The sequence below is a fragment of the Magnolia sinica genome, chromosome 13 (genome assembly GCF_029962835.1).
Source record: "Magnolia sinica isolate HGM2019 chromosome 13, MsV1, whole genome shotgun sequence".
Lineage (NCBI taxonomy): Eukaryota > Viridiplantae > Streptophyta > Magnoliopsida > Magnoliales > Magnoliaceae > Magnolia > Magnolia sinica.
Genome location: NC_080585.1, coordinates 44,933,002 through 44,958,318, shown reverse-complemented (window position 1 = coordinate 44,958,318; position 25,317 = coordinate 44,933,002). Strand labels below are relative to the sequence as shown.

At 40.5% G+C, this 25,317-nt stretch overlaps 1 protein-coding gene across 3 annotated transcripts in view; it reads right to left on the bottom strand.

Moving 5' to 3' along the window:
* Nucleotides 1-23,331, bottom strand: part of LOC131223699 (ankyrin repeat domain-containing protein 2A-like) — a 39,537-nt gene extending 16,206 nt beyond the window's left edge. For 2 of the 3 annotated variants that reach the window (XR_009160632.1, XM_058219169.1), the window contains exons 1-2: nt 22,964-23,331; nt 8,534-8,685 (exon numbers count right to left, since the gene is read on the bottom strand). Coding sequence is in view for 2 of the 3 variants with exons in the window: in XM_058219169.1 (XP_058075152.1) it covers nt 8,534-8,685; nt 22,964-22,982 (171 nt within the window). In the remaining variant the exon portion in view is untranslated. The remainder of the gene's footprint in view (nt 1-8,533; nt 8,686-22,963) is intronic. The other variant, XM_058219168.1, reaches the window with a different exon arrangement.
* Nucleotides 23,332-25,317: the final 1,986 nt, after the last annotated feature.

Genomic DNA, 25,317 nt, shown 5'->3' with positions numbered 1-25,317 from the left:
GATTGCCGAAATAATGTTGTCCACATACATGTGAAAAAAAGTATCAAGATTTACAGTAGCTAAATGCTTTCCACATGTATAAGGAACAGGATATTAACCAACATATGCCATTTCCATCACTCCTCTATCTTATAATTCTAACTAAACAGCCAACTACAATCAAGGGCTGCGAGTACTTCATATGTCGTTAGTCAAGGGACAAACGAAAATTATTGTTGCATCTGATAGAACTTGATGCATCCAGACCATTCAATCATCCAGCCAGGGCCCAGATTGAGATTGGTTAGCTGATTGAGTGATCATTCATGCCCAAGGGTATGTATTGCAAAATCAGACAGAATATGCCTATGCTAGGGTCCAGATTGAATATCAGGCCCATCCAGAGACCATATTCAAGATTTGGATCGCATTAACCATCCAGATTAAATATCAGGTCTACTGAACCTTCCAGAATCCATATAAAATATGGACCACATCAAGGGTCCAGATTTGCCTAACTGGCAATCTGGGGGCGCTGATGAAGATCAGGACCAAATTAATGGATCCTACTATGGGACCCAAATATTCAACGGATGGCCCTGATATTGACAATCAATACACTGTGAGGCCCAATAGTCCAACCATCTACCTCCTTTGGGATTTATATTTAGCATTACTTTGAATAGTTTGTGGATGCAATGAGAATAATACTAGGACTTTCGAGTCCTCAAGTAGGATTTGAATTCTTTTAAGAGAAATTCTTTTTGTTACTTCTTTCTTTCATTACAAGCTTTTATAGGATAGCTTGAGATAAATTAGGAAAGGAAATATAAGCCAATAGGAATTAAGTTTAAACTTTTTGCTTTAGTTAAGGCTTTGTATGCAATGGCAATGTATAATTAGCCACATGTATATCAAAAGGCATGAAAAGATGATATTTTGAATGAATAAAATAGATTACAGTTTTCTTTGAGAAGTATGATTCTTCTTGTATTATTCTAGTGGTTTTAATCCCTGAAGGATACTGGAATCTCCCAGTCCCCTTTATCCTCAGCTAGAGAATTTCTTCTCTATTTCTAGTTCTGAAAACAGGGCTGTTGGAAATTTTGTTCCTAGGTCTATATTTTGGCCCCCCTACCAACAATTTTCTATCAACAACTAGACGACTTGATCATCTATAAAGTGGTACGCATGTTCAATGTCTTTCTATTAATGACAAATCCTTCAATTAAGCTGCATCAGAATTCTTTGCCATCCATATACTAGTGGTGGACAGAAGCATTCACGGAGCTTTTCAACAGCTATCACAGAAGCATCACAAAAAAGTAATAATGTATCATCCACAAATTGGATATGAGAGAAGATCCTGATTTAGTGACCTTAAAGCCACTATAAAGACCAGCCGACACTTTTCCTGATCATTCTATTGAGGCCTTCAGCAGCAATAACAAAGAAAAAGGGAGATAGCAGGTCGCCTTGCCTGAGGCCTCGGGATGAGTTAAAAAAAAAAAAAACTTTAGGGGAGCCATTAACAAGGACAGAGAAACGAACAAAGGAAATGTAAGTCCTAATCCAATTGCACCACTTAAAACCAAACCCCAAACGACCTAACATGTAATCAAGATAATTCTAGTCAACATGACCACAAGCTTTTTCAATGTCAAGCTTGCAAACAATGCCACCTTTGCCTTCATTATCCCTAAAGTCATACACTCATGAGCAATTAGGGCAAAGTCTAAGATTTACCGATTAGCCACGAAGACACCCTGGACTATAGAAACAACTTTGAAAAGGATTGGTCGAAGCCGAGAGGCAAGGACCTTGGCTAGAATCTTATAGGGAACCCCTAATAGGCTAATCAGCCAGAAATCCTTGAGATGAGCTACATTGTCAATTTTAGGAATGAGGGTAATGAATGAAGCTCCCATAGCTCTAGGTAATCGACCAAAGGAAGAGAACTGAGAGATAAAGTTGATAAGGTATTTTTTAATCACTTCCCAAAAAACTTGGAAGAAGGCTAGAGGAAATCCATCTAGACCAAGGGCATTATCCCTACCAATGGAGAACACCACCTCCCTAATCTCCTCTTTAGAGAAGGGGGATTTGAGGGCAGTGGCTTCTTCAACAGAAATCTAGGGAAAGGAGAGATTATCTAAATTAGGACGAGACCAACCATCAGAAGAAAGCAGATTACTAAAGAAGGAAACAATATGATCACAGACAGACATACAATTTGTTTTCAATCTTAGAATCATCAATGAAAACACTACTTATTTTGTTGTTCTGAGCTCTAACATTGGCAATGTTGTGGAAGAAGCGAGTGTTTTTATTACCTTCTTTACGCCACCGAGCATGCGAACATTGCCTTCACTTGATTTCCTCTTGCTTAATTTTGCTCGAATACCAAGGTATTCCATAACGATAACGGTGGCTGTAACTGCCACCATTGCTACCTTTACGATACGGGTTGTAACGGCCGTTACGGTCCCCATAACGGCTGTTACGGTCTCTTTTTTTCTTTTTCTTTTTTTCTTTTTTTTTTTCTATTGAGAAAAACCCTAAAAACCTGTATCGGCCCCGTAACGGGCCGTTACGGGGCCATTACAACCTATACGGGGGACGTAATGGGCCGTTACGGGGGCTGTAATGGCCTTTATGGGTCATTTTATCCATAACGGCCGTTACAACCTTTACGACCCCATAACGTGTAACGGTTGCCACCATTACCTTTACGTAACGGCCTTTACGGCCCTGTAACGGCCTTTACGGCACACCATGTCAAATACTCTTTTAAGCAAAGTCGATCTTAACTCACTATCTGCATCAGAAAGGGGTCTGAACTCTTCCTTGGCATCCAGAAGCTGAATATTAGATAGAAGACTGTTGATTTCTACCTCAATGCCGACCAAGGAAGATCTTCCCTTCCCTTAACGATTTTGTCCATTACCGGCATCTCCGTGGCTAGTTGCTTTTCTTTCCGAGTCAATGGGGGTGTGTGGCTTTCCCCTTGCAGAAGGGGTTTCTACGATGCTGAGGTTGGTGACTTGGTTTCTCTTCTGTCCTTGTTGAAGGGTGTGGAGTCTGTTCCAAGGGAGGACTGACTGGTGTGGAGCCATTCCAATAACAGTGTGTTCTCGGTGCAGTCTCTTTAATCAATGTCGTTTTCCCCTTCAACAGACGTTGGTTTTAGTCATACTTACTAACCATGTTTGGTCATATGGTGCACCTACGAAAGTCATTGTGTTTGTCTCATTAGCAAGAAGGAACAAGATCTTAACTATCGACAACTTGCGCAAAAGTTCCTTCATCATCCTAGTGAGTGTTCATTGTGGCTAAGTGACAAGGAGTCTATGGATCACTTGTTCATCCATTGCACCTCTCACATTGTCTGGTCTAGAATTCTAAGATCGGCCAACATCATCTGGGTGATGCCATGTTAGGTTGAAGTTTTGCTGCGAGCTTGGCACGCTGTGTGGGAGGTTCGTTTGGTAAGAAATAATGGCAGATTGCTTTATTACTTGTTTTTTGGGCTATCTGGTTGGAGAGAAACAACCATTGTTTCTGTAATTTAAAGGGTTTTCTAGAGAGGATTTCTAATAGGGTGGTTTTGTATATCGAGGAGTGGGCTCCCTGATAGGGCTTTTCTTTGTGGTTTGTTTCTTTTTTCTTTTTTGGTTTTTGTTTGTTTCTTGTTTTGTATTTTTTGACATTTGGCTTTAATAATATCATCATCTTTCAGAAAAAGTGGAAGATTTCCTCCAATTAATCAGAGAAGTTTTGAGGAGCTTAAGCTTTTGGCTAAGGACAAGTCCAGACTTGGCCGAAATAGAAAACGAAAACCATTAGTTACTAATCAACGCAAAAGAAACCATCAAGTTCAAGCCACAATAGTTCAAACCTAAAAAGGCTTAGGTCCCCAACTTTCCGCGATTGAATCCAATAAAATAGAATAATGGTCGGAAACAGGTTGGAGAAGCCCACTTTGGGAAATATGTTAGAAACCATCTAACCAATTGGGCAAAACAAGATGCTTGTCGAGGCAAGAAAGGATCAGTGAGTTTTGACCGTAAGATCATATGAAGTTAATGTCCAAAAGAGGGAGGTCCACCAGATCATTAGAACCAACCCAATCCGAAAAGGACTTCATACTCGTAATGAGGCAACTACCATTAGATTTTTTAAAAGAAAAACGAATGACATTAAAGTCTCCGACAAGGCAACAAGGAAGGGACCATTTTCTACGAATCGTGTTTAGATCATTCTAGAGGAGGTGCCTAAGGGTGGCTTTACAGGATCCATATACCACCGAGAAAATCCATGAAAACCCGAAGGGAAAATATTTAAGAACAACAGAAACAAAGAAGGAACCAATCAAAGAATCAACTTTAGTTGAGGCTCTAGAAGCCTAACCCACCAAGATGTCACTCGAAGCCCTGGTTGTAGCGGAGAAAACCAATCTTTGTGAGTTGAGCTCCACAAGGTCTAAGGTTGCACGATTGACGGACTGAGCTTCATTTCTTAGAGGACAATTATCTGAGCTTTATATCTTTTAGACGTATCATTAATGTGAGTGTTTTATCCCCCAACATTCCAGGAGAGGATCTTCATCGAGAAGCTGGAGCAGCCCTATGACTTTTCTTCAAACTTCTAGAGATCGAACTTGTAATTGATAGAAGATTCAAGACTAACTGAAAGAGAGTTACAGTCCTCTCTTTAGGGGACTTTATATCTTCTCCAATCTCCAACCTTTAGGGGACTTTTGAGTTTTTTTTTGTGTGCCTCTGACTTTGACGAACTGAAAGAGAGTTACAATCCTCATTGCGAGTCCCAAAGGAGACCTCAATCGATTTCCTAAATTTGATTTGGGCATCTTTAATCCACTATGGATCCTCACAACTAAGGAGCACAGGGTGGAAGTTGGACATGGGAGGGGAATTGTAAGATTTAAGCAGGGGCTGAGAAGGCTCTGTCGATAGTGGTGGGCGCTAAACTTGTTTACTTTCCTCTTGACCTGTCAACTCCAAATTCACTTCCCTCCTACTTTTGACTTTCCTCTTAAGTTGTTGCATTGGGCACTTTGATCGATGGTCATGTCCCATGCCTTGAGAGCTTGGAATGCATACCTCATTTAGATAAATTGAGCTTCCTGCTCGTATTTAACAAATCCTCTAATGGGTCATCTCTCCCTTGAACACTACTTTCCATCAAACCTTACTAACCAATTCCCTCCTCTGACATAGCATCGTTGCCTGTAGGGATGTCTTCAAACCATTGTAAAGTCTTTTGTTCCTTGATTTCTTTGACCAAGGTACTTATTTAGATGAGCGGACTAAGGAGTGTTGCCCGAAGTGGATTGAGCCAAAGAGAGGACAAAAGATCTCATTCATTTAGATGGTTGATGTAAAGAACAAAACTTTCTCCATTATTTTGGTCTTCTTGCAATTTCATTAGCCCTTTTATAAAAGCTTCGAACCAACCAAGATGAACCATGAAGAGCAAGGGTTGCTTCATCTCCAAACCAGACCTAAGGGGTCATGACCAAGGAACCCCCTCATCAAGATTGAGATTGAAGAAAAAGAAGGGACATTTTGGCTCTCTCTTGTATCTTCCTATCATTTCTAGGGAGGGGACTAGAGAAGTTAACTCTCTTGCTAGTTAGGGATGTTTAGGCCATTTATGCCATTTGGGACTACTTTTCCCTTGTTATAAAATTGTTTTTACTTAACCATGAGGCATCATCTTTGTACCTTTCACTTTCACACAAATTCTCTTAACTTTCTCACCCATATTTGTTTTATTAACATGTTCACTTCTTTAATCTTTTAGATCTATAGGATTAATTTGACTAGTCTTTGACCACATCTGACTAGTTTGACTTTGACCAATCACATTGTTAGGCTTCTTAAAATTTATCAACGTCACTAATCAAATTCATTATTTTTTTTGTGAAAATTGACAAAAATTTTATTATGAGAGAGAGTGATAGGAGAATGCTTCCTGACAAATAGGTTGAATCCTTCTCTGACAGCGAAACCCTCTACTCTTGTGGCATTTTCAGGTCGTCCCACCAGCCCATAGAAAGTGAAGACAATATAACTTTATCATCATGCAATGCATGCCTACCTTGCTTCAGCCACAAGCCCACGAAATTAAGATTGTACCCCCCAAGGGAAGTCGTTTCCAACAAGGGACAATTCTATGAGAGGAGTCTTCACCGTTCGCCACCAAACACCAATTGAAAAGAAATTTAAACCCCGATATCCCACAACCCATTGAACTCAGCCCTTGAAGGCCTTCTTTTTTTTGGAAACTTTTTTTTTTTTTGAAAGATGGCTTTTATGATGTAGTTCTTAATGCAATCGGCCAACTTCTCAAGGTGAATCGCAGAGTTATTAAAAAGACCTCTTGTTTCTTTCCTTCCACATCCCCCAGTAAATAGTCATTGGCAACATTCTCCACTTAATCGGATGCTCTCCCCCAAAGAGGCAAAGACCACTCCAAGGGATTCATGAAAAACCTTTTCAATGTTGAAATAGATACGAAACCTAGATGTACGATGTACAGATGGAACCCAAATGTATGAGATGGTCAAGAGTAAAGATCTTATCAGCCACCACCAACCACATAGGCACCAACTCTCTCCAAAGCATTTCAGAGCAATCCACACTAGGATCTCTTTCTTGGCAGCCACCAGTAAAAGATTAGTGGAAACTCTCTTAAATTACTTTTGACCTACGCAAAAATCTTCCCAAAGTCTCACTTTGTCCATTTTTAGCTTTTAATAAATGTTGTCACAATCATCATTGTATCGTAAATCGTAATAGGGGTTGAATCATATCGAATCACAAATTGTATCATAAATTGTGAGTTTTTTCCCTTAAATTTTGAAAAAAAAAATGAAAATATATATTAAAAAAATCATTAAAAAAAAAATTAACTCATCAATCATCCGTTTGCCATCACTATGCACCAAGCAATACCATGTCATGATAGTGTTAAAGGATTTTTATCTATCCTTTAGTTTTGTCTTTCAAGAAATTTCCTTTAACAAACATACAAGGATCCTTTAATAAATTATGTTCTTGTTTCTTTTCTCGTATGTAGAATCCCGTTGGAAAAGTGGCATTTGATATTGTACACCAACGAAAAAAAAGATATTTTGACTTCTAAACATCATTCCACAATACATACAAGACAACATGATGGTAACCATCCATAAAAACATTCTAGATAAGTCATACATCAATTTGGTGTTTCAACCAGTTAATAAGTAAGAAATCATAAATAAAATAAAATAAATCCATGATTTAATGTTGAAGACAATATATATCATTTAATCTCTTATAAGGAACGAATAAAATAATTTACTTTTCTAAATGATTCTTAAAGCCTCCAACCAATTTAAAAACATAAAATGAAAGCCAAGTAAAACTTAAAATAGAAGAGAAGAATTATAATTTGAATCGTAAACCATAGGATTCAAATCATAGAATTGAAGGATTCATATGAAAATGGATTCAAGGTGGGATTCAAATCGTTTTGCTTAAGATTCGGTTCAAATCATATATCGTAAATCGTAGGATTTTGACAACAGTGCTTTTAATCTAATTCCACTTCTTATAGTCTTACCAACCTTTTTTGAATGTTTCCCACTTTATCCTTCCAGATTTGGATCCTAGCTTTCCTTTGGCACAAAATAAAGTTTGCTAAATCAAACAGGCAAAAAAAAAAGATGATGGGCCCTTCTCTTGGAGAAGGTTACTAGTAATCCAGATAACCCTGGTCCATCTCCAATCTGGAAAACTCATTATTCTTAATCTCAGGAGGAAAACTCGAGAAAGACCCTAAGAACAACTCTAATATGGTCATAGAAGTATCGTCCCAGTCGCCTTGTAATTACAAGCCTATGATCCACTAGTACCAGCAGAGTTTCTCTTTTGGATTACTTGACTAATATCTCCAAAGGAGCCCACTAGTTTCTCTCCTAAAAATATCTGACTAGCCCTTCCAATAGTAGATTAATCTTCTCCTCCACCAAAAGGGTTAAGCGACGCAACTATTCTTTATACAAAATGTTATTAAATCAATCCACCATATTTGTAGCATAAAGTACAAATGGTAAATACAACTTTGATCAACCAAAACAAGCTATCCTCATCAATTTACCATTTTACATTTATATCTAAGAAGAAATTAGATGATCTGTTTTTCTTCTTTTTTTTTGAAAGTGAAATTAGATGATCAATTGACTAATCTAACCATCTGATCTTGCAAATGTTTTATTTATTTCCTCTGGTCTGCATAGAAAACCATTCCACCAAGTCCTATCGCAACTTAAGCCCATTGTCCTTTCACATCCATGCCGATCATAGTTGCATCTTACCAATCAGAAAAATGAAGAATAAATACAAAGTATCTCAAGTTAGAGAAGCAAGATCTACATCACACATCTTTCATTCAATAAAAAGAAATATATATTTTTTAACGCAAGAACTAGAATTCCAAAATTCCATTATCTAATATGCTACAAGGGGTTACAAAGAAAAAAGCATACATCAAGTAGCCCAGAAATGGCCGAGAAGTCAAAGGCATCTGCAGGAATCCCTGTTCCTGGCCAACAGGCACTGCCTCCTTGTCCTCCTTGTGGCTCTTCCAGAGACGCTTCAGTCTTGGAACTTTCATTCTTTGCTGAAGCAGGCTTCTCATCTGACAGAACACGATACAATGGAAAGAGAAGAAAATTAACTTCACAAAACATGAGACGAAATCTGCTGACATTTCTTAATTCCATACATAATGGTTCCTACATAGCGAATGCACAATGGAAAGCAAATTGTCCCTTGCATTTTTCTTCTCTCTCTCTCTCTCTCTCTCTCTCTCTCTCTCTCTCTCTCTCTCTCTCTCTATTTTTTTAAATGATGCAAATTGACCCTTGCATTCGCATGAAACTTTTACTACATGCGTCAAGCAACACTCTCTGATCAAGAAGGCAACAGCAATAATGATATTCATAGCAACATATCATTCTTTTTCATCAGTTGATTGGATGTGTAATTTTACATACAAGCGTCAGTCATTGGAAAGTAACCCAACTTTTTCTCACTATGAAAAAGGAAAGAGAAGGAGATAGAGAGAGTGGAGGAGAAAGATAAGAAGAAAGAAGAAGACAATCACATATCAGCAAAGCACAAGGAAAATATGCATTGCATTTGCATATGCCCCAAATGCGGGTAAAAGGGCTATTGATGAGGACATCCGAGCACCATTCGGAGCATACCAGAAGATGAGGAAAGCCTTGGCCCCCAGTTCCAGCATCTATATGATTGGATGATCATTATATGGAGATTGAATCAAGTACGTAGTCGCGTTGGAAGACCCCACATACATGTTTATGAATCTTTGAAGACCCCCACACTCGGAAGATGCACGTGGGCTGCATATAGGAGCTTATTAGACACATCTAAACCCTTGGATTCATTGGATACACTTATCGGACCATTGGATGATGAATACATCGTGGACATGTGGACTGTTTTGGACAGATTTTCTTTCTAGTTTATTTTATTTCTTTTAAGCTATCTTATGTTTTATTTGAAATAGGGGGTATTTTGGACTTTTTTTACCGACAAGGGTATTTTTGTAAAAACACACCCCAAAAGACTATTAAGGGTGGGCATGTGAAGCGCTAGGGGTTATTATGCATTGAAATAAAATTTTCTCTTTGTTTGAGCAAAAGAAAAAACCCCTATAATTGGAGATGGTGTGAAGGCATGGAGTGATTCCAACTTATCTCTCTCTCTTATTCTCTTCTTTCGAGGTATTCTTTTCTCTTTTTCTCTCTATTTCTCTTCTTCTTTCTCTATATTTCTCCCTATTTCTTTCTTTTCCTTTTGTTTCCACCCAAATCTGATGGAGACATCACGCGCATGCCCCCATACGTACGCACGCAAGGAGGAGGGCCCCACCATCAATCTGGATCGATGACGACATCCGGGGAAGGCCGCCTAATTAGAGGACTGCATTTTGGTTCATTGGGGTGGACCCAATAGTCATGTGAATCCCACCATGGGTTCTCATGATCGTGGCCCACTATTCTAATTAATCTAGTACTTTGGGTTTTGGTTATTATTGTTATTAGAAATATCATGAACAATTTAGATTACTTTGATTAGTTGTTATTTTTTATTACTTCATCTCCAAGTAATAGGTTGCGCACATGGCGCGAGTTTTAGGGTATAGGGTTTTATTATAAATAGGCACCCCTTGTAATCTTTTTAATTTAATGAATATTAATAAAATTGCTGCGTTTTTCTACTCTTCTAAATTTCTGAGTTGTAGAGATTCAATTGGGTGCGAAACCCTCCCTTCCTCAAAGAGCTAACTACCGTGGTGCGAAGCTACACCTATCCCAATTCACCCCCACATTCTTCCATCCATATTTCTCCTCCTATAATCATCGACGCTTCAAATCCATCCTCTATTGCAGCCGTTTTTCTCTCTACAGCAGATTTCCAGAATCTGGCTCTACAGGAAGGTTGAAACTTCGGCGGAGCACCGCGCACAAACCATGCATCGGATCGAGCTGAGATTTGAGAGTTTTGGAGTCCATCCCTGGCCGACCATGGCCATGATAGTCTTTTTCTTAATAGTGGGCCCCACACACATGTGGTCGGGATCACACGCACATGCGTCTAGGCCACTGCTGCTGTCCACACGTGTGGTACTTCTCTGGTTCATCTCTTTCACTCATCTTTCACCCAAAATCCCTAAACTTAACCCTAAATTACTCAAATCTCCAATTTTATGCCCTTTCTTCAATCCTAGGGTTCCCCGAATTGAAATTTTTGAATCTCTTGGATTGGGAGAATTATTTCTGTACATGTGTGGATGAATTTACCCTCCTTTGATTCTTCTTTGGTCTATAATTTTAATTGATCCAACCCTAGCATGTGTAGGCCGGGATCCACATAGGATTCTCCTTGATTGAGTATTTGAACTTTTGTGTAGGATGTAGTATTTTGTGTAATTGTTTCTAAACTAGTGTGATCTAAAGCCTGAAAATCTTGCATATCATTCTTGAATTTCATGCCCTGCATCAAATTTGGTATCAAAGCTTAGGGTTTTCGTAGGGGAATGCATTGCATGTTTAGGATTTAGTTTATTTGTGATCATTATGCATCAAGTATCATCATATAGAGCTATTTAGAGGTCCATAATTTCTTATATAGGCTGCTGAATTTTCTGCTATCAGAAAATCAGCATATCTATTTGCTGGATTTTCTGTTGACAAATTTTTTTTAGGCAAATAGGTTGCTGGAAATTGAGTAGTATTGTATCATTTTCTCCATATATAGTCCTATAGGAGCATTTAATCCTATCTAGGCGCATATAGTCGTAGTAGAAGGTCCTTAGATTGAGTTAGTAGTTGTATGCCCCAATGTATAAAATATCGGTAATATTATCGAAATATCGCTGATAATATCGGTGTCGCCGGCTATGCGACACCGAAACCCCGTTTTTTTTATTCGCTCCCAAAAATCGCCGATAATCTCGCCGGATTATCGGTATTTTCCAAAATATCGTCGATATTTCACTGTTCCTACCAACCACGGGTGGGAACTGTAGCCAACAACCCCCTTTATCGATAAAAGGGGAAGTTGTCGGCGAAAAATGTAAAAAAATCAAAAAATTACCTGCTTTTTCGCCCGGATCTGGAGGAAGAAGCGAATTCAAAGCCTTGAGTGCAGATCGGCAATATCTGGTAAGATTCAACCCCAAATATTTTCGTTTTTCTGTCAAAAAATCCTGCAACTTCTCGAATCTGCTTGCGGGGCGAGATCTTGACGGTTTTTTTTTTTCTTATTTGGGAATCTAGGATGAGGGAGAGGGATTTTCGGTTGAAATTTTGGAGAAATCGATGGGATTTTGATGGAAATTTGAAATTTGAGAGGGATTTTCAGAATTTGGGGATCGGGCGGGCGTAAATGGGATCGCGTATGTGGTTCCGTACGCTGTTAACGTACCGAACACATTCTTCGGGGCCCACCGAGAATGTATCTGGTTGATCCATGTGGTCCATCCATTTTTCCATCTTATTTTAGGCGTTGAGACACCCAAAGATCGAGTGGACCATACCATTCGAAACAGTTGGAATAATGATTTCCACCGTTAAAGCCTTTCTAGGGCCCACAGTGATGTTTATTTCTCATCCAACCTGTTCATAAGATCACACAGACATGGATGAATGGAAAACACAAATATCAGCTTGATTCAAAACTTCTGTGGTCCCCAAGAAATTTTCAACAGTAGATTTCAATTCATACCGTTGACTACGGTGTGGTCTAATTAAGGTTTGGATATACTTCGTTTTTAGGATCATGACCTAAAATTATCTGCTAAAATGGATGGAAGGAGTGGATAAAATACATAAATCACGGTGGACCCCACAGTTGAAACCTTCCTGGTTCACGTTAACTGCTCAAGTGAGCCGTACTAAAGGGAAAATGTGGTTTGGGAAATTCCAACGGTTGAAACCTTCTTGGTTCAACAGTGATGTTTAGATGCCATCCATACCATTAATAACGTCATTACTGTTGAGATGAATTGAAAACAAAAATATTGGCATGAATCAAAACTTTTGTGGCCCCACAAATATTTCAATTGTGGACATTTAATTATCACTTTTTAGGGTCAATTGAGCTTTAGATACGGTTCGTTTTTGGCATCATGTCATAAAATGAACTCAAAAAACTGATGAACGGGGAGGATGTTTCACAAACATCACAGCAGGCCCGACCTAAGCTTGCAGCACAGGAAGGAAATCTCAGTCCTGCGCTGCATGGGGTGGCGCTATATCTAGGTGGTTCATCTCGAGCCATGTACCAGCAAATGTAGCAGCCAATCCTCACTTCAAAAATATGATTGAGGAGGTGCAGCGTGCCGGACCCGACATGAAGCCTCCCACGCCACAGGAGATTCTTGGCGTCTACCTTAATCAGGAGCACGAGGAGATACAGGCTTGGGTACGTAGACTCAAGCCGAACTGGAAGCAGTATGGGGTAACAATCATGTGTGATGGGTGGACAGGACCCACGAAATTGTCCATTATCAATTTCATGGTGTACTGTAGAGGACAACCGGTTTTCCTCAAATCCATTGATGCATCAGCTAGAATAAAAGATCACGAATACATATATGCTCTCCTGAAAGGAGTGATTAGAGAAGTTGGGTCCCAGAATGTTGTCCAAGTTGTGACCGACAATGGCAGTGCGTTCGTTAAGGCGGGGAAGAAATTGATGAAGAAGTTCAATCTCTATCGGACCCCATGTGCGGCACACTGCATTGATTTAATGCTCAAGGAGATAGGCCAGAGGGATTCTGTTAGGAAAACCATCCAGGATGCGAGGAGAGTGACAAACTTTATATACAATCACTCATGGTTGTTGGCTGCAATGCGTAGGTGTTGTGGAGGGGACATCGTTAGACCAAGCGCGACACAGTTCGCCACGAACTTCATCGCACTCGATAGCTTATACAGGCACCGTGTGGGTCTGAGAAATTTGTTCAGATCCGAGAAATACATGGAGTGGAATCAGAGGAAGACTGAGGGTGCAAAGACCTGTTCGAATATAGTGCTTTCTGATTCCTTCTGGGATAAAGTTCACAACATCGTTTCCTTCCTGCATCCAATGTACAAGGTCCTACGAGCCGTAGATAATGAGATGTGGCCTTCGATGGGGTCAATGTATGAGCTTATGAGAATTATGAGAGGGGATAATGACTGCAATCCCCGGTTCGTATCAGTGGGTGATCAATATCATCGATCATCGATGGACTGGGACTCTCGAGCATCCACTCCACCAAGCTGGTAAGTTTGTTAATACAACTGAATCTTTAAGCATCACTTCTGTGTGCATGTTAATACAACTGAGTAACTAATATTTGGGTTTCAGCATACTACCTGAATCCCAAATTTCATTATAAACGTCGACTCCATGAGAATCGAGATTTGACGATGGCCGTTCACGAGGCGTTCGAACGATTGTTCCCAGAATCGACAGCGCAAGCAAATTTCGGTAACCAGGTAATGCAATAAAATTTCTTCCTTATAGCCTGTAGAAATATGGGTGATTAAAAATAATGAACTGTGAATCCGTGTTTACAATTATTGCGGTTTAGGGATGCGAGGGGTACGTTCTCATCCGCACTAGCAAAAGCATCGACTGAAACGATGATGCCGTGTGAGTATGGTAACATAAATAGGTAATTGCATTTTTTGTTTAAACTTCAAACTAAAACAAGCTCCTCATGGATATATAAGTGGTGGGCGATGTACGGAGTCGACACGCCCGCACTGCAGTTATTGGCAGTCCGTGTTCTCGCACAGACTGTATCATCCTCACCTTGTGAGAGGAATTGGAGCACATAGTCACTCATACACACCAACAAGAGGAACAAACTAGCATATGAGAAGCTGTAAAAGCTCTTTTACTGCCATTAAAATATGAAGTTAAGAGAGAGGCAGTTGCGGGTAGACCTAGACATGGAGGAAAATCAAGACCCGTTAGACCTGTTGTCTATAGGTAACATGGCACAGATAGGTGATGATGATGAGGACCCACTTTAAGAGTGGGTCAAATCAGCTGATTTAGATGATGCGGAGGGAGGCCCTGCTCCACAGGTAGCCGAGGGAGCAGCGGCTCTAGGTATCGATGTCAATCAGGTAGTAGAGGAACAGAAGGCGGATACAGACTCCTTTGATCCTTTGGTGAGGAGTTCGGCGCATTCCAAAGAGGGTGAGGAAGCATCTTCACGACCCCCTCCTCATCATCGAGTCGTAGTGAGTGATGATGATGATGAGACTCAACCCCCACTTGACACTGGTCCTGGGGACGACGACGACGACGACGGTGATGAGGGATGGGACGGAGGCACCGACACTAGTATAGGTGGTACTAGTGGGGGTGGGGGTGACAGTGGTGGGGGGTACACGACGGTTCAGAGCCAACGATCCATTGGCCAGTTCACTGAGAAGCAGAGCTTTGACCATGCCACTCAGGTCGAGGATCATGGATCTCATCCACCATCCAGGGCGAGAGCATCAGAGCCCAGATATATGTTCGAGCATCGTTCGAAGAAGAAAGCTGGACGCGCCGCGGCTGATGCTCTCACACGCAGCCTATCATCTATGGGCATAAGTTCAGATCAGGGGAGCTCCACCTCTGTCCCACCTTATGCTTATGGGGGATATCACGGGTATGGCCATGGCAGCTCTGACATTCAGTCACGCTCTTCTACCCATGGGTACAGGCAGCCGGAAGATAGTTCTTCGAGTCATGACCTTTTGACAGGAGAATATTCGGGGTACCCGTATGACTGGCAACAATACTATCAAGGAGTTAGGGTTGGACTTGATCTGTTCCCTCAGTACCTTGCTCAGGAAATGCCGTCGATGTATGTCACGCAATTCCCACGTCTAGGCGTACTCGTATAGTTTGGGGAGGATAACTATCAGAGATACATAAGAGTTCCTCAATTGGTACGAGCAGAGGATAACCTGGGAACAGTACTACCAATATTTTGGGCAGCAGTACTACTCTCAACTGCCATGGGATCCGGACAATGATTACGAGTCACCTCATCACTCCATGTGGGGATGAAACATGGGCAGAAATGTGTATTTTTTTCAATTCATTTACTTTTGCATGTCTTAATTGTTGTAAGCTTGCATTTGTATTATATAAACTAATTTTAGTTACTATTTGAGTGATTTCTTATGACAACGCATACTTTTTGGCCCCCATTAAATAGAAACTTCCAATTTAATGCATTCTTTTTGCCATTCCTGAATATGTAAATATGTGTATTTAGGCATGTCCTGAAGTTTCACTGAAAAATTCCACCATTTGCCCCATTTTTCCCTGCATTTCCGGTTATCGGCGATATTATTGGTGATAACGATATTATATCGTTATCTCCGGCCAGCGAAACTTGTAGCGATACCGACAACTCGAACACTAGTATGCCCACACGTACGGGTCGTGGTTTTGGCTTACACCCTACAAAACATGGAGCAATTGTAAGAGTCAATAAACAAGCTGACCCAGTAGTTTGAGTCTTTGGGTAGGCGCTTGAAACAACGTATGGATTAACGCTTTGAACAGCTTGATATGCGCATTACCCAACTAGAGATCTCCACCAGAGCAGACCCCACCATTGGAGAAAGTGCCCAATCTCAGGCAGGTGATCAGGAGGATAGACCTAGGAATAAAGGTGGCCAAGGAATCATTTATGACCCTGATGCGCAACTTCTCAAAGGAGTTAGAGTAGATGCCCCCACGTTTGATGGTCACTTGGACCCTAAAGCTTTTCAAGATTGGTTGGCAGACATGGACCACCTTTTTGAGTAGCACGACATGTACGGCCTTGTGGCTAGAGAGAGTGTACTAGAGGCTAGTGTAGAGTTACCCACTGAGGTCATTCCTGTAGTGGATGAGTTTCGTGATATCTTTCCTGATGATCTATCGGATAAGTTTCCCTCTATGACGGATATACAACACACCAGGGCGTGGGACACCGTACTACCTATAACAGAGTTTGCGTTTAATAGTTCTGTCGATGGGTCCACAGGTCTAAGTCCTTTTGAAGTCATTACTAGTTATAAACGTAGGAAACCTATTGATCTTGTCCCTATGTCACTGCCCCATAGGCCATCAGAGTCTGCAGAGTCTTTTGCGCATCACATTCATTCATGGTATCAAGAAATCATACAGAAGATCATGACTAGTAATGAACATTACACACTTTCTGCAGACCAACATAAACGTTTCAATGAATTCAATGTAAGGGACTCTGTGATGGACCGCATCAGGCCAGAGCGGTACCCTCAGGGAGCCGTTTGTAAATTACACGCACGTAGCGCTGGACCATTCAAAATTATAAAACGAAACGGTCTCAATACGTATGTGGTAGATCTTCCACCCTCCATGAGAATTAGTTCCACATTCAATGTGAAAGATCTAGTTGCATTTTAGAGGGTCATTGATGTATTGTCCAGCTTTTCGCCTAACCATCCAGATTCCCCAGACTTTTCCCTTGATCTATGGCCCTTTCCCGACCCATTTTTTCAATATTTACCTCTCATATCTACCCTTTCCGACCCATCGTCCCGGCTTCTACCTCCCATACCTACCATTCCCAACCCATTTTCCCAGCCTTTACCTCTTATACCTACCCTTCCCACACCCAGAGAGGAGATAGATGATATTCTGGACCATCAGATAATATCCACGTTGGACGGCAAGTTTTAGAAGTACCTGGTTAAGTGGCAATCACGCTCAGCTTCAGACAGTACGTGGCTTACTCAGGAGGAGCTTCAGAGACTTGATCCTGACATCTTAGAGCGGTTCAGGAGTTTTGTTTCGCCAGTAGTGAAATCTTCACAGCCAGGGAGAGTTAATGGGGACATCACGTGCACACGCACGCCCCCCTACGTATACACAATGAGGAAGGCCCCACCATCGATCTAGATCGATGACTACGTCCAAGGAGGGCCTCCTAGTTAGAGGACTGCATTTTGGTTCATTGGAGTGGACCCGATATTCATGTGAATCCCACCATAGGTTCTTATAATCGTGGCCCACTATTCTAATTAATCTAGTACTCTGGGTTTTGCTTATTATTGTTATTAGGAATATCATAAACGGTTTAGATTACTTTGATTAGTTGTTATTTTTTATTACTTCGTCTCCGAGTAATAGGTTGCGCACATGGTGCAAGTTGTGGGGTATATGATTTTATTATAAATAAGCACCCCTTGTAGTCTTTTTAATTCAATGATAATTCAATGAAGATAAATAAAATTGCTATATTTTTCTGCTCCTCTAAATTTCTGAGTTGTAGAGATTCAATTGGGTGCAAAACTCTCCCTTCTTCGAAGGGTTGACTACCGTGGTGCAAAGCTATACCTATCCTGATTCGCCCCCACCTTCTTTCATCCATATTTCTCTTCTCCTACAATCATCTAAGCTTCAAATCCATCTTCTATTGCAGCCGTTTTTCTCTCTACAGTAGATTTTCAGAATCTGGCTCCGCAAGAGGGCTGAAACTTTGGCGAAGCACCACGCATAAACCGTACATCAAATCGAGTTGAGATTTGGGAGTTTTGGAGTCCTTTACTGGCCGACTAGGGCCAAGGTGGCCTTTTTTCTGAATAGTGGGCCCCACACACGTGTGGCCGGGATCACACACGTGTCTGGGCCATTGCTGTTGTCCACAACTTCTCTGGTTCATCTCTCCTCTCTTTCACTCATCCTTCACCCAAAATCCCTAAACCTAAAATTACTCAAATCCCCAATTTTATGCCCTTTCTTCAATCTTAAGGTTCCCCGAATTGAAATTTCTAAATTCTTTGGATTGGGGGAATTATTTTTGTGCGTGTGTGAATGAATTTACTCTCCTTTGATTCTTGTTTGGTCTATAATTTTGATTGATCCGGCCCTAGCATACGTAGGCCTGGATCTGCATAAGATTTCCCTTGATTGAGTGTTTGAACTTTTGTATGGGATGTGGTATTTTGTGTAATTGTTTCTAAACTAGTGTGATCCAACGCCTGAAAATCTTGCACATCATAATTGAATTTCATGTCCTGCATCAAAATCCCATCCCTATCATCTCACAAACTTGTTCGAACAACTATGCAGACGCAACTATATAGTTATCCATATGGCTAGCCCCATTCCCCTCTTCTTTCCCTCTTTTTGGTCATTGATCCTTCCCCTTTAAAACCCTATAAACCTAAAGCCTAAAACCCTAACCCTAGAACCTAGAATTTCAAACCCTAATCTCCCAAATTATGAAAACCTTAAATATCCAAACCCTAACAATGCGCAAGTGAATCCTCATATTTAGATCGAATCCGATGCTAGACTGAAGTTCTACCTTCCATTGGGCCATTTCTGATCGATAATCTTAAGGTCCATCTGCAAGATAGTGATGTGGGCTTAAATTTGAGCATAGTTGACTAGATTTATTTAAATTTGTGATAGATTGGCAATATTTTAGATTTTGATTTACTCTAATAATCTATTTATTAATTCATTCACATCATTATAGTTTAAGCTATCCGTCCTGCATCAGCCATCTTGCATGAAAATTATTAGCTTTTGTAACCCTACAAGCTTGATGCCCAAAAATTAGGGCCCATTTGAATGCACTTCCTAAAAAGGGGGTTTCAAAAAAGGAGGGTCTCAAGCCTGCTTTTTCTACTGGCTACGAGTCAGCCTTTTGATGTCTATTTTGTCAAACGAGAGCTGAGATGGGGGTTTGCAAATTGCAACCAAAAGCACAACATAAACTGTCATTTGGATCAAAACATCTTTTGGCCTCAAACACCCCTGTGGAGGGTGCATCCAAATTGGCCCCTAGTAAGTTGATTTCCCAATGTGTGGATGCCTCATGTTTTCCCCAAAACCATAGTTAGGTACAAAAGGCCCCTGCCCACTCTTATGCCACTTTAGACTTGGAGGAAATTAAGTGCCAACACAAAGGTGCCGATACTTCAAAAGATTCAACTAGGTAAAATAATGGCACTTAACGATCCTTCACTCACAATATTTGATTGGGATCTTTAGATACCACACTCAACGAAGTGTTCAAGCTAATTAACCCATTCATCATGGAAAAAGGATCATGCATTGTATTGAGAAAAACATATTGCAGAACTTCTTGAAGTACCCACCTTAGAGCCCAAACCCAAGTTTATCCACAACAAACCCACGACCAACGCTACCCAAACTTGGCTATGACCCAAAAATCTTCCAAGTCCCATTTGGGGCTCAAAATGGACCAACAACATGGGGGAAAAAAAAGTAATAATAATAAAAATAAATTATTCTACAACCCCAAGAAGCATGCCACAAGAAAATGGTCCTTGGATGCTTGAAACATTTTCCATGTCCAAGGACAGATTGGGGGCCAATTTTGAACCTTAATTTATTAGGTTCCTGTCATCCAAACCGTATGACCCATAAGTCCACTTTGTAGCCCAAATAATCTTTCCAACGAGCTTAACATCAAGCAATCTGATCTTCAGGAACATAGTTACAGTTAAATATCAAACTGTGAGAGATCTTTTGACAATTGCAGACCATGATTTGACCTAACTTGCAAACCCCACATCTCCCTAACCCCTGGGAATTTTCACCAAAACTGGAACCATTAGTTAGCCCATCAAGTCTCATTTCCAACAAGCTATTGATCACCCAAATACGACACCCAAGCCTCGATTTTTTATTTTTTATTTTTTTGAAAGGTAAGACTACCAGGGATTGAACCCTGGATCACTCACACACACTACACTGTCTCTACCAGCTCATCTAACAAGCCAGAGACTAGATTACTCGCACACACCACACTCACTCACCCAAGCCCCAATCTATGATCAGAAATCTGAAAGGTGCACGTGCCAGATTGTGTATAGGAGAACAATGTCTAAAATTATCAATACGTCCCTGCATGAAAATCCAAAACCCAATTTCAATTTTCCTTTGACCTTTTGACCCACCTTTTTACCAAAATACCCATAAAAGCCTTAACTTGACCCTAACCTATCACCTTTACAAAACTACCCCTCTAGCTATCTTAGATAGTGAACTGCCAAAATCAATCTTCTTCCAAACCACGAGATTCTCTTAAGTGTCTTCATGCCAATCATTCATTTCCTAACCTATAGAAACCTCCTAGAACCTTCCCTAAAACCAATTGCCCCTCAATTCTCTACAAGTTACAACCAAATTGTCCAATTCACTCCAAAGATCTTGCCACTTGTCAATCATCTACAATTAGCCTACCCCTTAGAGCACCCTCAACCTTCTTACAATTCACAACATTGCTACTCTTTTATAAATAGAGGCCTCCTACGGCGAGGGGGTTGCCTTAAAATTCAAGTCCCTATAACCTATCTCTAAGAGCTACACAAAGAAATTCTACAAATCCTATGGAGAGAAGAGAAGATGAGAAAGAGGTTAAGAGCTTGGGAATTCCATCTCTCCCAAGGCCATTGAGTACAGCTCTACTCTCAAAAGTGATGAGCCAAGGCTTTGGCAACCTTGAGGGGTAGAGGAATTCACTTGTTCTTTCTGGTACTCACTTCTCTTAGAAGACACACAAGGCAAGACCCTCCTTCAACACAAAGTGCAATTTCAATTCAATGAGTGCAAATTCAAGGCATAAGCATAAAAATTTGAAGATTCATCCAAGCCAAGAGAAGACAAGCGGGCTGTCAACTCGCCACATCCCCAAGCATCCCTCTTCTTTCCCTCTCCTTCTTCATTCCAATTCTTTCCTTTTTCTTTTCTCTTACCTTTGGGACACAAGCCAAACGTTAGTCAAAATTCCAGCCAGTAGAATTTCTTTCTCCTCAAGTAAAGACCTTATCTTTACGGGTGGAGTAGGCTGCCTTACCCCTTCCCACTCAATGACCATGGTCCTTACCCAAAAGAGCGATTCAGAGACTTGATTGGAGTCAATTCCTCAAAATCTAAAAGACTATTCGCTTGGATTTTGAGAAACAAATAAGGATTCTAGCTATCTTTGAACAATACAAAGAAATGGGATAGCGGCAACTCCCAAGTTGACCCCACAGGCTGCACCACACACAGTAGACCTTTATTGCTACGTTGACAAGATGAAATGTCATTACTTCATCCCGAATAAGCAACATATCCTGGGTAAAAAAATGGAGTGCAGGGGCTGGCATCCAAATCAAGGGCAATGATGGTATTTGGGTGAAATGGATTCCGTTGCGCTTGATGTTTGGGGCTGCTCAGGAATACTTCCAGAAGGATAGGGTTATTCTACCTTTTTATTCCGCCCCAAATTGCAAATTGAAATGTCTCCAACAGGGATTCAGATGTAAGAGGCATTCTGACCATCTTTGCGAATATATCAAGGGAAACCTGAGACTGTCTGGCTCACAGACATTTCGGGTATTAGTGATTTTTGGGACTTCTACTTTTAGGGGTCGTTGGCTCTCAAGAATATAAAAGGGCCTAGAATTTGTTTCCATTAAACAAAAACAAAATCTCTGAAAAAGATTCTTCTCATCTTGTTTGGATACTAGGAATGCAATTCTGTGGAATCCATATACCATCTTTAGTTACTGGGGAAGAATTGACAGGAATTCTATTGTGCTGGTACCATTTATAAATTAAAAAATCAACCATGGAGAAGGAATCCATTTCTGTAGCCAGTTGAGGGTCTGGTTGTATTTTTCCTCTTCCGTTTTTGTTTTGCTTTTAGTTTTCTGTCTTTTTTACTTTGATTAATAAAATTCTCATCTTTCAAAAAAAAAAAAAAACCCTCCAGCCACGAATATAAGAAAAAACGGCACAAAGCTTTTCCAGTGTTCCAAACACAGGAATATTCCCTAAATATGGGTTCCATTTCCAGATGGGTACTTTTCCAGGGAGCCAAACTTCCCTACTGTAAAACTTCACAAAATCGGGAAATGGATTCCCGAGAAATTTAGGGGTCATTTTGATGCCTGTAAATTGGGCTAATGGTAGATGAATTGCAGGTAAATGATTTACAGGGAGTGTTTGGATGCTGAAAAATGCATGTAATGATCTACATGAAGCATTTACAGCTTTTAAATGAAAAGCTCTGATTTCATTTACCTGCAAATGAAATCCAGCCTGACTGCTAGAATTTTGAAACAGATTACGGAAACAATTTACACATTAATCCAAACACAGACAACTATTTACCTGTAAACAGATTACAGCTTAAAGCTAACCTGCAATTCATTTACCACTTACAAAATTTACAGGCATCCATACGATCCCTTAATTTCCGATCCGGAGATGGTAAATCCGTTCTCTTCGTTTTGTTCAAGTAGGTAGATAGGTCGATGGATAGACAGACAGACAGACAAACAGGGGGAGAGAGAGAGAGAGAGAGAGAGAGAGAGAGAGAGAGAGATCACCCTTGTTGCCGCCCGGCATGATTGAATGATGAACGTGGACACGAAATCGACGGATCTCTTTCGACGGCCTCTCCTCCGGAAAAAAAAACTCCTAAAACCCTAGATCGATCTCTCTCCCTCCCTCTCTCTCTCTCTCTCTCTATCCGTCTCTGAATTCACTAGCAGCTCTCACTGCTCGCAATTTCACGAGTTCGTTATGCGCATGGCGGTTTATATGGAGAGGGCGCAGCTTCGGTGGATCCACCTCTGTTGGGCCCACAGTATGTGACTTACATCCACGCTGTCCATCCGTTTTGACAGCTCATTTTAGGGCATCATCTCAAAAACGAAGCAGATCCAAACCCTAGGAGGACCACACCAAGAGAAACAGTGGTGATTAACTATCCACCATTAAAAACTTCCTGCGGGCCACCGGAATGTCTATTTGCCAAACAACGACATGTTGATAAGGTCACAAAGACCTGGATGGAAGACCGTGCAAACATCATCTTGATCTAAAACTTCTATCTCCCCCGAGGAGTTTTTAACGGTGAATAACCATTATTTCTTGTAGCATGGTCCACATGCGATTTGGATCTGTTTCATTTTTTAACCATGCTTGAAATGAGCTATCAAAACAGATGAACGGTGTATGTAAGGCACATACATCACGATAGGAACACGGCGAGTATTATGGACCGCGCGGATTAGGTACTGCCACCGCCTGGGAGGCTCCGAGGGCAACTGAGGGGCCACCGTGATGTTGAAGTTTTATCCACACCGTCCATCCACTTTTCCATACCATTTTAGATTGTGATCTCAAAAATAGCAAATATCCAATGTTTAAATGGACAACGCAGAAGGGATTAAATTCTTGCCGTTGAAAAATTCTCAAGGACCACAAAGGTTCTTGATAAGATGATTTTTTATTTTTTATTTTTTTCACTTCATCCATGTGTATATAAACTGGTTAGATGGAAAATAAATCACACGACGGACCCTAAGAAAATTTCGAATGGTGGATGTCCTTAGCACCTTCGGAAATTTCAAGAGAAATTGACCACCGTAACGCCACATTTTACCCCGCGTCTTCTCCAAATGCTTTCAAACTTACTTTTCTAGTCTAAACCTTTCACGTATGGACGAACTAATTGAGGACGAATATACACTTGCGTTTCAAAGTAGATGTATTTTCATCCTCAATTAGTCTGTCCGAGGACGAAAATACAAGCAGGTGTATTTTCATGCTCAATTAGTCTGTCCGTACGTGAGAGGTCTTGACTGGGAATGTAAGTTTAAGATGGTCCAGAAAATACGCTGGTTAAAAGGTGGGATTTACCATAGTCAATTCCTCAAATATCAAATGGTGGATGTCCTTAGCACCGACTGTGGTACACTTGAGCCTTGGATTTCCCTTATTTTTTGTCCAGTAATATAAAATAATATGAAAAAATGGATGGATAGTGTGGATAAAATTCATACATCATGGTGGCCCCTCAGTGGCCCTTGGAGCCTCCAATTGTCCTCAGCGTGGAACAGGCGGGGTAGTACCTAATCTGTCCCCTGTGGGCCACTGTGATGTAGCGTTTTATCAACACTATCCATATCTTTTCTTTTAGCTCTTTTAAGGGCAAGAGTCCAAAATTAGCATGGCTCAAGTGAACCACACCATACGAAATAATAGGAGTTAAATGCATACCATTGAAAACTATTTTTTAAGGTACAAAAGTTTTAAATCAAGCTAATATATGTGCCCTCTCAAACATCATCATGACCACAAGAAGGTTTCAACAATAGTTGTCATTATTCCACTATTTTCTATAGTGTAGACCACCTTGACTTTGATCGAGCTTCAATTTTAGGCTCATACCTTAAAATGTGCTGAAAAAGTGGATAAGCAACATGGATAACGGCACATGCACAATCTGCTCACAGATGAACAGTTGAAAAGCATACATACTTGATATGCAAACACTAAGGGTGGGTTTGATTTTTCAAAATTGGTGTAAATATCTTGTAAATGGGTAATTATTTTAGTTTCACCTTATTTGAAAATCCATCCAAATTTTTTCATTAGAAATTGGTTCAAAAGACCTAGTTTAAATTTTTGGACCATATTTTGATGTATATGATATATCTATTCCCTCCATCCATTTTAATACAACATTTTGAAGCATGACTCAAAAAATGAGGCAGATCCAATACTCAAGTGGCCCACAACGAAAGAAACTGTGGTCCTAAGAAGTTTTTAACGGTAAGTGTTAGATTCCATTTTTCCTATGGCGTGGTCCAGTCGAGCTTTGGATATGTATCATTTTTTTGGCTCATGCCATAAATTCAACTAGCATAATGGATGAACAGTATAGATAAGCAAC